This window comes from Notothenia coriiceps, unplaced genomic scaffold (genome assembly GCF_000735185.1).
Source record: "Notothenia coriiceps isolate Sejong01 unplaced genomic scaffold, NC01 NC01_scaffold00002058, whole genome shotgun sequence".
Taxonomy (NCBI): Eukaryota; Metazoa; Chordata; class Actinopteri; order Perciformes; family Nototheniidae; genus Notothenia; species Notothenia coriiceps.
This window is the reverse complement of record NW_011334759.1, coordinates 13090-27896: the sequence shown is the minus strand read 5'-3', so window position 1 is coordinate 27896 and position 14807 is coordinate 13090. Positions and strand designations below refer to the sequence as shown.

The 14807-nt window shown below is 39.0% G+C and overlaps 1 protein-coding gene across 1 annotated transcript in view; it reads right to left on the bottom strand.

The window, feature by feature from the left end:
* Positions 1-14807, bottom strand: part of LOC104965329 (uncharacterized) — a 32866-nt gene that overhangs the window by 15565 nt on the left and 2494 nt on the right. Inside the window, exons 10-20 of the mRNA XM_010794290.1 lie at positions 6556-6590; positions 5896-5953; positions 5735-5779; positions 5580-5636; positions 5346-5494; positions 4805-4906; positions 4665-4713; positions 4498-4578; positions 3599-4168; positions 3416-3493; positions 3118-3254 (exon numbers count right to left, since the gene is read on the bottom strand). Of these exons, the coding sequence (XP_010792592.1) occupies positions 3118-3254; positions 3416-3493; positions 3599-4168; positions 4498-4578; positions 4665-4713; positions 4805-4906; positions 5346-5494; positions 5580-5636; positions 5735-5779; positions 5896-5953; positions 6556-6590 (1361 nt within the window). The remainder of the gene's footprint in view (positions 1-3117; positions 3255-3415; positions 3494-3598; positions 4169-4497; positions 4579-4664; positions 4714-4804; positions 4907-5345; positions 5495-5579; positions 5637-5734; positions 5780-5895; positions 5954-6555; positions 6591-14807) is intronic.

The following is a 14807-nucleotide window of genomic DNA, read 5'->3' as shown; positions in this document are numbered from 1 at the left end:
GGGTCACTCATTACTGGATCAGCTGCTGCATGAGACAGACACTGACGCTGTCAGAAGAGAGGGAGGAAAAAGAGAGGCTCCGTGTATTTTATTATTATATGGATTCGTTATTAATTTCTTTTAAAGCTCAATAAATAACAAAGAAGCCCTTTGACCGGCACTTTTATAATTTTGTCCGGAAGATTTAAACTTTAATACACGTTGACTGGCGAAAAACTCTGCCAGGTTCCCTCGGCCCCCACGGGCAACCATGACAACCATGCCTTTTCGCTGCTTTTGTGGAGGAAGTTACAGCGCCACGTACAGGCTCCTGCATATGTACTGCAGCTTATCCAGCGGTTGGAGCTAAACGGAGCTGTCTCGTGTGGACATACACTAGGCTTGTTTGAGACGCGTTGCGGCTCGCCTCGAAAGTAGACGAGAATAGCCGATCGCAGCCGGGGGAGGTCTCAAAAAGATCGCCTGAAGTCGGACAGCTCCGAGTCGGCTTCGGCTTCTTCTCTCAGTTTTTTGGCGGATTGCAAACAACTTTAAGGTGCATGCCGCCACCTCCGGAGTCGGCTTGACTCGGTTTGCATATATAGAATGCACACATGTGTTTAATCGTTAATGTCAGATATGTACTAAGTAAATACATTTGTTCCTGCTCAAGATTAGATTCAACTTTATTGTTATTGCACATATTACAGATACTGAGACAACGAAATGCAGTTTATTTTCTAACCAGGAGTGCAACAAGCAGTAAAGTGAAAAGTAATGTACACAATCTACAGAATAAAAGATAGAATGAATTGAATGATGAACAAACAGTGAGGGGTATGAATACACTAGATATACACAGCAGCCTGTGAGCAGTATGAACAGTGTGTATGAATATGCTAAGATATATAAAGTATGAAAACGGGAAGCAGTGCAAGTATAGTATAAAATATATAGATATTAATTTCATGATGATAAACATTGTGGAACNATAATACATCATCATATACTATATACTATATGGAAAATTCTCACTTCGCAAGTAACCTACCACGCACAACACACCACATCAAGCACATCGCCCACTCGACTGCGCACGAACACCTTTATGCAGTCATAATACAAGCACATCATTGGTCTAAAAAAGTTTAACAATACTCTATACTGCTGACCGTAATAAAAAACCCCTTTGGAGTCGACCGTCACACGCCGGCGTGATCAGGACGTGTGATCAGATCACATGATGTTCAAGCCCGTGCCGCATAAAGACCACAGTCAGGACAACATTGGCCGTGTGTTCTGTCGAACGTACTGGCTTGAAAACGATATGCCATCTTTGTTTCATGCAAAAAGACCCAGTAAACACGGAGATACGATGATATAAAGTTAATACATTTCAAAAGTATGAGAAATGGAAGCACATATTTTAATATCTTCGCCGTATTTTATCATTTTACGAAACGGAAAATACTGGAAACTGTAGATCCTGCTCAACAGGATGTATTTACCAGGGAAGGGGTGAGGTAATCAGGTAAACGGAGTGATACGAAGCGAAACGAAAAGAGACGAAGAGGGACGGCGGGAACCGAAGAGAGACGGCAGGAAATGGAGAGAGACGAAGATATACATATTATTGTACATAATGTGTATATAATAACATAATGATTAATTTCAGATGATAATACTTTTCAGGGTTAGGTCCGGTCTGACAGCGCTTGGCTCTCTGCTGCAGAGAAGATCACTGCTCTAAACAAAGTCAAAAATCCTACATCCAAACGGAATAAATATAATAAATTATTATTAATAGGTTAAGTCTTGTTCATTGTTTTTCACTTTTATTAAATGTTTGATATTTCCGGTGGAAATTGTGGACTATCGGACAGCACACATTCATATATTGTCACTCACACATTCATGCATTTTGTTCTCATATTCATATATTTTTATGCTCATATTTATACATTTTGCTCTCATGCAGATTCATTCAATGTTTACATTTAATATTAAACATAATATATGCATGTCTGAAGACAATATATGTATGCAAGAGAAGAATGGCTTATTATATTTACAGCTCTTAATAACATTCATTTTCTGGACTCAATGTGTGTCTTGGCTGGGGGGGAGAGCTGTGGAATGCGACCATCCCCCTTGGGGGAATTCCTCCACACATTCCGATGGCCAATTCGTTTTAAACAAAGAGTTCACATCAACATGGGGGGTGGGTGGCTGGTGAACGATCTGGTCATTTGTTTATTCCACAATGTTTATCATCATGAAATTAATATCTATATATTTTTATACTATACTTGCACTGCTTCCCGTTTTCATACTTTATATATCTTAGCATATTAATGCACACTGTTCATACTGCTCACAGGCTGCTGTGTATATCTAGTGTATTCATACCCCTCACTGTTTGTTCATCATTCAATTAATTCTATCTTTTATTCTTATCACTTTACTGCTTGTTGCACTCCTGGTTAGAATTTAAACTGCATTTCGTTGTCTCAGTATCTGTAATATGTGCAATAACAATAAAGTNTCCGTCCACACGCAATATTCACCGGATAGTGTCTGTCCACACGAGACAGCTCCGTTTAGCTCCAACCGCTGGAGAAGCTGCAGTACATATGCAGGAGCCTGTACAGGCTCCTGCATATGTACTGCAGCTTCTCCAGCGGTTGGAGCTAAACGGAGCTGTCTCGTGTGGACAGACACTATCCGGTGAATATTGCGTGTGGACGGAAGCTTTTTTGCAATTGCGTTTGCGTTAATCCTATGCGTTTAGCCGTATGCGTCCTCGTGGGGCCGGGGCCTAAAATAGCTGCAGGGCACCAGACCCAGGTGCCCTGAGTTACTGCAATCAAGGCAATCAAGACAGCACAGCCACACCCTCTCTAGATGAACCCACAGGGGCAATTAGAGCAATATTCACATGGTATATGCACATATAAAAAAACTGATATTAGGAAAAGGTGAAATCCTGAGGGAAAATAACTAGCCTCTTGAAGTGCCCAATCAATTCATCTAACTTTGTATGCATTTATGTACATAATGAGAATTTGACTGGCTGGATTTTAAGAATGACACATAGCATACAAGACCGTCCCATAAAGTGTTTAAACATTTACTCACCATCAGATACAACTTCTGGTGGTAGATTCCAGAAACATGGCTGATGATTTCCTTCTCGGGGATCTTCAGAGAGCAGCAGTCACACAGGTAGATGGGGTCACGCTCATCACATTGGAGTTCAACAAGTCCACTCAGGCCTAGAAGATACATTGTTCACCTTTAACATATGTTCTTATTGAATGATCAGGTAAATGTAAACAAATTGTATCAAAAAGTATATAGTTAAAAGTGCTTTCTCTCTCAATTTCCTCCATCATTAAAAAGCAATCTCTTTAAATGTTTTTAAAAAGGCACTGACCAATCACAGTGTGTCGAGTCTTCTTTTTGAGAAACTGCCACAGCTGTTTTTTTTGTTGGCAGTTCACGTTTGAAGACCCTATAACAACCACGGACCGAGATATTTTATTAAAAACACTGAGGTAAATCTTACACAAACCAAAATACAGCATTAACATACTTTCATCGTTTGCTGGCCCCTGACCTGGTTTGCCACTTTCTCCCCGGTTTGTGGCAGTAACCTGCATTTGAGATTCTGACGAGTCTTTTTTGGAGGAGAGGATTCCTTTTTTCTGTTTCTTTACTTGCTTCACATCCTGAACAGGACAAGGATCCTCCTGTGAGATTATCCTCTTCCGTTTCAGGATTTCTTTGCCACTTTTGTTCCTCTCTTTTACCCTCTCCGTTTCATCATTTTTGTCTGTTTTTTTGCAGGTTTCTGGAGTCTCCCTACTTGGTTTCTGGCATGTCTCACTACCGTCAGTCTTTATCTCCTCCAAATCATCTCTTGAAAACACTTTTCTCTTCTTTGATTCTTTTTCACTTGGTGTAGGAATGTCCTTGTTTCCCTTTTCCACACTTTGTCCATTTTTTGCAAATAGTGTATTGGTGATTTCAGAACCAACTTCTACTGGGATCGTTTTCAGGGTCATCTCATTCTGGTCTGTAGACTTTTCACTTGTTGTGTTCTCACAACACCCCATCATCCTTCCATTCTTCTGGCTGCTGTCTGTCACTTGTTTTGTGGCCACAGCTTTCAGAGATTCTCTGGGGACTTAAAAACAAAACATACATGACATCAAGTACGCATTTGATTAGAATTATTGACTTTGTTTTAATCCAGTATCCACTCGATATAACTAAACTGTCAAATTAAAACAAAGTGAATGAGGTGAAAAGATTATTATTGGCGGTTTTCTAAGAAGCAAAATGGTCTCAAGATTTATTTTTCAACTCTAACCAATAAAATATGAAAAGAAAAAAACATCGGAACCCAGACCTCAAATACTGCAAAGATAATGTTTTCATAGCGCTACAGGTACTAGGGTGATATTGAACTCAAAACAGTGCCATGACTCAACATTTTTATTTGGCTAGACTTACTCAGCTTCTTTCCAGGTATAATTGGGGCTGTAAGCACTGCTTGACAAACGGTCCACTTTCTACCTGCCAGGAGTTTTAATGCTGGAATAAAATAGAGTAATATTTGTTAAAATAAATCACAGTCACAGATGCCAATTTGCAACAGAGTTTGCACTAAAAATACTCACTGGTAGAGTAAGAGCACGAATCCCAGATTGGCCTCTCCATACATATAACCTTTAAAAAGGCAGAGAATATGGAGACAAGAGAATAAGTGAAAGGCTAGAGTAGTTCTTCACGCAGAAATTACATTTCCTGTATAGACTACCTGTACACATGATATGGGGTGAATGCGCCCCGCCTGTTTTGCCAAGTCCATCAACGTCTCTGCATCAGTGCTCGAATCCGTGGAGCCTGGATGGAAACTCTCCTACACACACAGACACACAATGTGCATATACACACATGTTTAGTTTAGTCATTCTCTTGCTACACATGTTTGACAACATGTAAATGTGGACACACAAGTAAGTTATCTTATATTTATATTATCTTTTTGTTTATGATGTGGTCTGGATGAGGCAGAATGGAATGATTGACCCCTCAGTAGCTGAGTGGTTTACAGCGCATGAAATAAAAAAAATGTTTCCAGCATTGTTGTTGTATGGCAAACCCCAATTTAAACAATCCAAAAAAAAAGAAAAATCAGTTTAACAATTGAACTGGTTGCAGACACAATGCTTGTATTTGACCCGTCATGACTTTGCCTATCGATCCGAAAAATGGCAAGTACTTGGCAACGATAAGAGCACCAAGCAATCAACATTAAGACAAATAATGCAGGAAGAAGTTTGACGAAAGATACTTACTAGAAATGTTTCCACATGGTCAAAACTGAACACATGAGCGTAACATTCATCACCGAACAACCTCCTCTCACAAAGCAGACACACATATCCCTTTCTTGTGAGAGGAACCTCTTTGGTACAGCTGGGGTAAATGACCAGGAAGTGACTGCCTGCAAAGATGAGGTAAAGAAACATCAGAAACACAGATTGCACTTCTTGTTCATGGCAAGACTTAATCTCTTCGGTATTACTCACCGAGCTGAGGAAAGATCTCGTTTTGTTTGAGTTTGCTGTATGTTTCACGCTCAGGAACTGCACAGACATAAATACAGACAAAATGCAAAAGCCAAATTAAAGTAATGAATTCAATGTATTATTATTAAAGACTAAGATGTTATTTTATCACTCACCGTCGATCCTTAAGACAGTGTGATACAGACTAAGTCTCTCCATCACTGTAGACAAATTTAAGAAAGAGATGTCACAAAATGTACTTTATAAAAATAAGATCTTAAATGCAGAGAGGAAGAAGAGCTTTCTTTAAATTGTTTAATGTAATACCATTTCCTACCTTGTACGTAATTTAGCTGGTCGAGGCCCTCAAATATCCAGTGTGGTATATCAAAAACCTGTGAAAGTAAACATTTTTCTAATAAGTGAGGGCTTAAGGAAACATTCTTCCACACAAGGTGATTGCAGAGAGGTAGTTTTGTTTTCTTCTATTACATAGCTTAACTTTATTGAGTTTAGTTATTGCCTTTTGGACTTCATTTTTTGTTTGTATGCTGTTGACAGATCTGCTGTTTAAATGGCCGTGACAGACCTCACCTACATCTACTACCCCTATTAAACTTTGATAATAATAATAAAAAAATACTAAAATTGGCTTTAGTTTGGTTTGATGGAAAGGAAGCATTTCTCAATAATGTCTTACTAGACATATGAAACCAGAGAGAACATCTTGAACTTTTGACCTATGCTGATTGTGCATTTTAGAATGTGGAAGCAAAGCATAAAGTTTCCACCAAAATTCTAGGACGGCCTTGTGGTTTTTGACATCTTGAGAGTGGTTACAACGGTTGACCAATGTTAGAAATGAAAATCAATGTTGATATGGCGTAATTTTGAATTAAATACACTGTATTTAATTTAAATCAGTTTTATTCTATTTATTGAAAATTCTTCATTTCCGGTTATCATTAGCATGTGGCGAAATGCTACGTTTTCAAACCGTGAATTGAAGGTGAAATGGCGTGATGTTGTACCCTAAACACACAGGGTTTAACACTCATTTATTGACGCTGAAATCGCGTTTATTAAGGAATGTTTAAATAACCACAGACACCAGAATTATGTAATTTAGCAACAGAAAAAGGCAGGAATTACATTGGACCTGCCCCCCACGACGCCGGCCAATAGGAGAAGACCTCAGATGACAACAGGAAGGACAAGCCAAGAATCGATCTCTTCCTCTCCTGACCTGACCAACAGATGGGGAGAGTGTCTCCGCTTGCAAATTTCATTTGTACACCACCGCATCTTTTGTGTAATTAAATGCTGTTAACTTTTATAAGCTTCCCTTCACTCTTTTCAGTCTCTCCTGCCTTCGGGGTTCTAGAATTACTACACCAAGACAATGCGCACAGGATGCAGGTGAACTGCGTTAAGACTTTAACCAACATCCTGGACCAACAAAATCTTAGAGACAATAGAGACAGTTTTGTTAAGTTTGTTTCTGTTAATAAATTAAAGTATAAAGTTTGCATATTTTAAATTGAAGTTAAAATAAATCTAAGTAACTTTCATGAAAAATGTTATTATTCACTTTTATTAAAATTGCATATCATTACTATAGTCTTCATTTGTTTAATTTTAACTCGACATTTTAATTATTCATTAAGTAAGAGTTGAACCTATGTGACCTCCTTCTCACTCAAAGATAGGAAAGGGGAAACTACCTGATGCAGAGAGGGAGGAGGGAAGAGACTATAACAGATGATGAGTGAAGAGAAATGGGGTCTTTTTAGGCTTTTTGGGTCTTGGCTTTTGGGCCCTGGGCCTTAGGTTGGAGATTTTTCGGGGTTATCTTGGGAGCCTATGCTTTCGTACTTTGACCTTGTGTCTTTGTAAAACCTTTACAGTTTTCTTTTGCATTTTTGTATCTTGTAATCCTCTATTTGTGTAAAAACCCAATAAAACCGGTTTGTGCTTTGTACACTTCGACCCAATTCCTGGTCTCTCTGGTGGTCTCTAAAGGTATCTGCTTGGTCTTCGAGTAAGGTAAGAACACCCTTCCTTGGAAAAGGTTGACAGAAGTTTGATAATTTGGACTTCAAATTGTTCAAGGGAAATAGAAACCCTGCTAAAGTTAAGCTGTAGTTTCATATTGGTGACTGTGGTTGATGTGGTTTTGATTGATGCTGAAATATGTGCTTTGCTTGTGTTGTAATATCACAGCTGTGATATCAGTGTTTGACTCTGGCTATGCTTGATTTTACATTATTATAATTGGCATAATTAGGGTTCAAAAGAGGGGTTTAGGGATTGTGGGTCCTGAAGCTGCCCTAAACCAGGGAGTCTCCCAACGACACAGGGTTTCTCCTCCAGGTTGAGATCCTGCTCTGGGGCTCTACCAGCCTACCAACACCTACTGCACTACACACTCCGTTTGATATCCTGGCGGTCGGACATGCAACGTTTTAGTGCCTGAAATAAGTAATACGACGAGAAGCTGGTGTTAGAAGCCACGCTGTTAGTTGCCTCCCTAAGCAGATTACGTTGATCTTGTGTGTATATTTTGGGGGGTTAGTTAAAGATAGAACAGCCGTTTTCCGGTGCCTTATCAGCATCGGAGCTAGCTATCGGAGACGACTTAGATATACGTGGTTCAGGGTTTCCGCTAGGATTTTTTCTCGCCGGTCAAATGTCCGGACAGAATATATTTTAGCGGACAAATTTTAAACTTACCGGTCATGTTTCAATAATAATAATAAGAATTGTGTAGCAGAGTTTCCGTTAGCAGGTAATTACCAGACTATGACCAGATATGCTGATGTTTAAAACTCAGTTAATGGGAGTGATTTTTATATTGCTTCAGATTGTAATCGTAACAGATCGAAAAATTCAGATTCATTTCTCAATAAATGATTCCACAAACAACAACATAATTATTACATTCAAACAAACTACTTGTAGTAGATAAAGTACATNAAAGTAGACGAGAATAGCCGATCGCAGCCGGGGGAGGTCTCAAAAAGATCGCCTGAAGTCGGACAGCTCTGAGTCTTCTTCTTCTTCTTCTTCTTCTTCTTCTTCTTCTTCTTCTTCTTCTTCTTCTTCTTCTTCTTCTCTCGTTTTTTTGGCGGATTGCAAACAACTTTAAGGTGCATACCGCCACCTCCGGAGTCGGCTTAACTAGGTTTGCATTTATAAAGAATGCACACACGTTTAATCGTTAATGTCAGATATGTACTAAGTAAATACATTTGTTCCTGCACAAGATTAGATTCAACTCTATTGTTATTGCACATATTACAGGTACTGAGACAACGAAATGCAGTTTAGCTTCCAACCAGGAGTGCAACAAGCAGTAAAGTGAAAAGTAATGTACACAATCTACAGAATAAAATATAGAATGAATTAAATGATGAATAAACAGTGAGGGGTATGAATATACACAGCAGCCTGTGAGCAGTATGAATAGTGTGTATGAATATGCCAAGATATATAAAGTATGAAAACGGTAAGCAGTGCAAGTATAGTATAAAATATATAGATATTAATTTCATGATGATAAAAAATGTTAATGGAAGGGGCGACGTAAAACTGACACAAAACAACAACAAACTTTTGCCGAGCCAATTGGAGAGTTTCATCATCAGCACGTGGTAAAAACCACCAATGAGCGCTCAGCTCGAGATACCAGCGAGTCGTTTCCCATCAAGCATTTTGCTTCCGCAGCCCGTGGAGTGGAACTGCGCCGCCTCGCCGCACCTCGCTCTCAAGGCTGCGGGCGTCTTTGTCCCGCGAGATTTCAACGTCTCATGTAGGCGAGCCTCCAGAGCAAGTCGGACAAAATTACTAACCATCATGCAACGCACTAGCGAGACGTTGATCGCAACTGCGCAGGTCTGCTTGTCTCAAACAAGCCTATTGAGTCCAGAAAATGAATGTTATTAAGAGCTGTAAATATAATAAGCCATTCTTCTCTTGCATACATATATTGTCTTCATTGTCTTAATATTAAATGTAAACATTGAATGAATCTGCATGAGAGCAAAATGTATAAATATGAGCATTAAAATATATGAATATGAGAACAAAATGCATGAATGTGTGAGTGACAATATATGAATGTGTGCTGTCCGATAGTCCACCATTTCCACCGTAAATATCAAACATTTAATAAAAGTGAAAAACAATGAACAAGACTTAACGTATTAATAATAATTTATTATATTTATTCCGTTTGGATGTAGGATTTTTGACTTTGTTTAGAGCAGTGATCTTCTCTGCAGCAGAGAGCTAAGCGCTGTCAGACCGGACCTAACCCTGAAAAGTATTATCATCTGAAATTAATCATTATGTTATTATATATACACATTATGTACAATAATATGTATATCTTCGTCTCTCTCCATTTCCTGCCGTCTCTCTTCGGTTCCCGCCGTCCCTCTTCGTCTCTTTTCGTCTCGCTTTGTCTCGCTATCACTCCGTTTACCTGATTACCTCACCCCTTCCCTGGTAAATACATCCTGTTGAGCAGGATCTACAGTTTCCAGTATTTTCCGTTTCGTAAAATGATAAAATACGGCGAAGATATTCAAATATGTGCTTCCATTTCTCATACTTTTGAAATGTATTAACTTTATATCATCGTATCTCCGTGTTTACTGGGTCTTTTTGCATGAAACAAAGACTGGCATATCGTTTCAAGCCAGTACTTTCGACAGAAACACACGGCAATGTTGTCCTGACTGTTGTTTTTATGCGGCACCGGCTTGAACAGGTCATGTGATCTGATCACGCCGGCGTGACGGTCGACTCCAAAGGGTTAATATTACATACATATAAGTATTGTTACAACTTGTATTTACAAATACTCTGTTGTACTTATTGATGCATACATGTGTTCATCCATTCAATGTGGCATCTGCTATAATGGGGTTAATGTATATATTACTTAATAATACAATACATTAGAATATATGATATGATAATTATATTTTAGTTTTATTCATTTCTTATTTTATAGTTTCTCATTATTATTATTTTTATTTTTATCGCTCATCTTATTTTTGATTTTATTAATCTTTGCTATCCTGTTTTTCACTCTCACTACTGTGTCAAAGCACCCCAACAATATTACAAAAAATATACTGCATAAAGCAAACTATATACTTTATTTGATCTAAAACATTGATGTTTTTTCATTATAGTAGCCTGCGTAAACCATAACAAATAAGTGATTAAATGCTACAGTATTCAGCAAACACAACTGCAGAGCTGCAAACATTGCAAACAGACTAAGTTCTACAACACCCAGTTGTTTTTGTGTATTTGTGAATGAAGCGCCATCTCATGGTTAAATCCTGTAATTGAACAAAGGGGGGAAATTGGCAACGCCCCCAGCCACTGGGATCCGCTGGGCTTTTGACTGGGAAACACCCATGTGAGTCCTATCTGGAGTGCTACATCTGTATCTGGCTCAATTTAGCAGTATTTGGTCAAGGTTAAAAAAGGCTTGAAATGTATATTCTTCAAACAACATCTGTCCAAGCCAGAGCAAAACCACAAGAGGTTAAAACCAAGAGAAGAGAAAAGATTACGCTCATGTAAAGTTACACCTAAGGCTACATCCGCTCTTATGTGATTTAATTTGAAACCACATGACTTATGCTATGGTTATTCCTAGTGCCGCCTCTAATATGGTGTTTTGGAAACGGGACGGGTAGAAACCGAGACTGTTTAAATCGATGATGCAGACATCAATAAGAAAATCACAATCCCTTCTTAAGTCAAGCTTGTATCATATTACACTTTTACTGAAGAAAACTAAAAACATTACCAATCATGGATGTATAAAGACAAGTTGATACAGTTTTGGAGGCAGGTCCCCGTTCCATCCTATGAAAGTTATTCAGTAGCTTATGAAGCCAAAATGTTGTGCCCGTATCTGAACCAAAAAAGCACGCTCACTTGTGTTTTCTTTGAGCCCCGCCTCCTATCCAAAGCTCCATGGCTCAGGCAAATGATTGGAGAGGGAAAATAACTCATTTTTTTTGCTTGTTACACAACCTTTAGGAACTATTGATTTAGTTAATGTATATTCAAGTGGGCAGTCCATTTACCCAAAACAAATCCCAAACACTGATTTACAGACGTTTCTTTCACAAGGTAAGTCAATGAGAATTGTTTGTCCCAATGACGTCAAAGACTGACACAGAAGCAGTACCACCATTTGACCATTGTGAACATTTGCTTCAACCTACCGATTATGACATTTCCCACTGAATACAAGAGCTGGACGTTAAAGGGTTTTTTATCAGAAGGGAAAAGGGCTTTACATTAGAAATGGAAACAACCAGACCTGAACAGGCCTTACAAAATATTCAGTCTACATCATGTAAGCTTCATTTAAACGACGGTAAATAAGAGTTTTTAATCCAGGAAAGTACATGCTATGAAGTCTGGGAGGTTATTCTGAGAGAAACTGTTTTTGCAGATGAGTCTGAGGCTCCGAATGACCTCCAATTTCAAATTTGACCACCACATTAAAATACATTTGAAAAACTCTTGGCAAGGAGCAGTTTCTAGCTTCTTGCATGTATTCCATAAACATGTCTTTGTTTACACCCTGCTACTCTAAATGAGCTGACAGGAAATTAAACTGATCCCTGACAGCTGATGTCATGTTCACTTTTAAATAAAAATATCTATTTCTCATAGAACTTTGCATTGAGTACAATTTATTTTAGCAAGGATTGGGTATGATTTTGGCTGAAGCAGGATCATTTTTGTAAATAGATGCCTGTGTATTGGAATATTCTGCAATTTGAACCCTTATTAATTGAAGTTTGTGAATAGCGTTGGACATGTCATATAACTTTATCAACAAGAACTTGTAGGCTGATTGACACAACCATGCTGCCTATGGGGTGGGTTAGTGATTCATTAGTAATTCTTCTAAGCTAAGGTTGTTGCATTTTAATTGTCAGTTTAGCTTAAGAAGGTTCCTAACGAATGAAATGACCAGGAAGTACCTCAGTGTCAGCCATGATAAGAGCTGTTCGAATTCTCTAGATGATAGGAAAGGAGCTTTGAAATTCCTTTATATTCTCCTTTAGTTTAGGAAACACTGGAACTTCCTTTACCAAAGGAAAGGCGAAAAAGCTGTCCCATAATACCTTGCGGCCGCAACATTTACCGTGACACAACATTTGGCCGTTCACTGAGGTACCTTTTAGGCTTTTTATTGAGTTCACATATTGCAGAAAGACTACTCCATCACCACTTACCAAACCACAGAGAATCTGCTGCTGTCAGTTTGTGTGGAGTGCACTGACTGACAAAATGTCCCGGGGGGAAACACCTTCTTGGCTCAGTAGCCAAAAGTGCTCTCTTTCAACTTTTTTATGCCTCCCTGCTGGCCGGAGGGTTTACGTTTTTTGGGTTGCCCTGCAGTCCATATGTGCCATTCTTGTTGGAAGAAGATTTAAACTTCGACAGACATGTTGAACAGCGAAAACAAAATCTAAAAAGGAAACTCTGCCGCACGGTTCCCTTGTCCCTTGGAAGAGGCGGAGAGCTGGGTGTTTTTCTTCTGCTGGTGGACTACAGGGGAGATTGAACGTCCTGCTCGGGAGCCAGGCTCAGAGTTAGTAGCAGTGGGTGCGGTGCACCTGCTTTTTACAGCAGGAGCACACGCTCGCCTCGGGGAGGGAGAAAAAGAGAAACAGAGGCCGCCGAAACAGCCAGAGCCCTGCCTCTCCCCACCTCTGCTGCTCACCCAAATCTACAGCTCCTCTACCACAACCATCAGCAACAAGTGGACATGGAGAACTACATGTTGCTAAATCCCCCTCCCTCCGGCTGAAATTATGAATGTAAGGCGTATAGTAATCATAGATAACACGGCAGGGTCCGTTACAGTTTGTTTTCATCTGACTTCAAATAAACAAAGTATTGGCTGATAAATACAACTTTCAAGCTTGTAACGGCATAATTACAAGTGGAGAACGGAGTAACTTAATGTCACAGCAGGCATAACAACAGCTGGTGTTTCTCGTTTTCCCCGGGAAACAAACACAATACACACAAATGCTAAATTACACAAACAAACGTATACACACACACTCGGAAGCTTCCCCCAGACAAGTAATCCAAACGAAAATATCTTCCCTCTGTAGTATTTTGATCATTTGCTCCGCTAATAATCAATCAGATCGATGGATTCCAGAGAAGAGGAAACTTTTAAGGTGTTTTTCTCAAAATGATGACTCGGTGACAGTCATAATATAATGTGACATTTTGCTTAATATTTGGAGTACAAAAACAATCCTGATATCATTAGAAAGCTAGGAATATCCTCTTTCCAACATTGTATACAACTCAAAATGTGTCTTCGGGTCAATGCGACTGATTTCAATGGAGCAGGTCACATATGGACTACAAAGACTCCAGCAGGTCGAGCAGACTCATGCATACATGCCAACCTTTCCAAATCCAAAAGAGGTAGGTTTGCGCGCGGCAAATGTGCACGCCCAAATGAGTTAATCAGAAGAAATTGAACCCCAGTAATTACATGTATAAACCATGTATTTAACATATATTGCATCATTTTATGCATTTTTCAGAAAAAGTGGTAGTTTTGTAAACAGTGACATCAACGACATGTCTGGTCTGTAAAATGCCAGAAAAGTAAAAGAATGGGAGATAAATATCCCAAAGTCTCCACATTTTATTATATTTTTAATGTGTTTCTGGTCCTCTTTCAGTTGATACAGTAGATGAAGGATGTGTCAGGATGTAGAACTCTTGTGTGAACATTGGATAAAGCCAGGTTCATATTCTTGTTTCATGTTGTTGACATATTAGAGTCAAAGGTTTGCACAGAGCGAAATATCTTTGTGTTGCGCCATAAATCAGAAAATACTGCATTAAAAAAGAAATTTCCTCCATTTTTCTACTGATAAAGTGTGATATAAATAATGTGGAGGCTTTAAGATTGCTGTAGTTCACTAAACACATTAACGACATGTTTGGTGTTGAAAATGTCAGAAACTTGTCTCTGCTCCGAAAACCCATGACGTCGCTAAAGGGGCAATTCTAGTGACAGAAAGGCTTTTGTGTATAACCGCTGACCTTTCTGTAGGTCACAAACCCAGATAAAGGAACTTCGTAAGGAAAGTGGATGTCACAGAGGTTGAGTTTCTCCCTGGGTGTTTGTGTGGTGTGGTTTAATATTATGTTTAAAACTTCTAA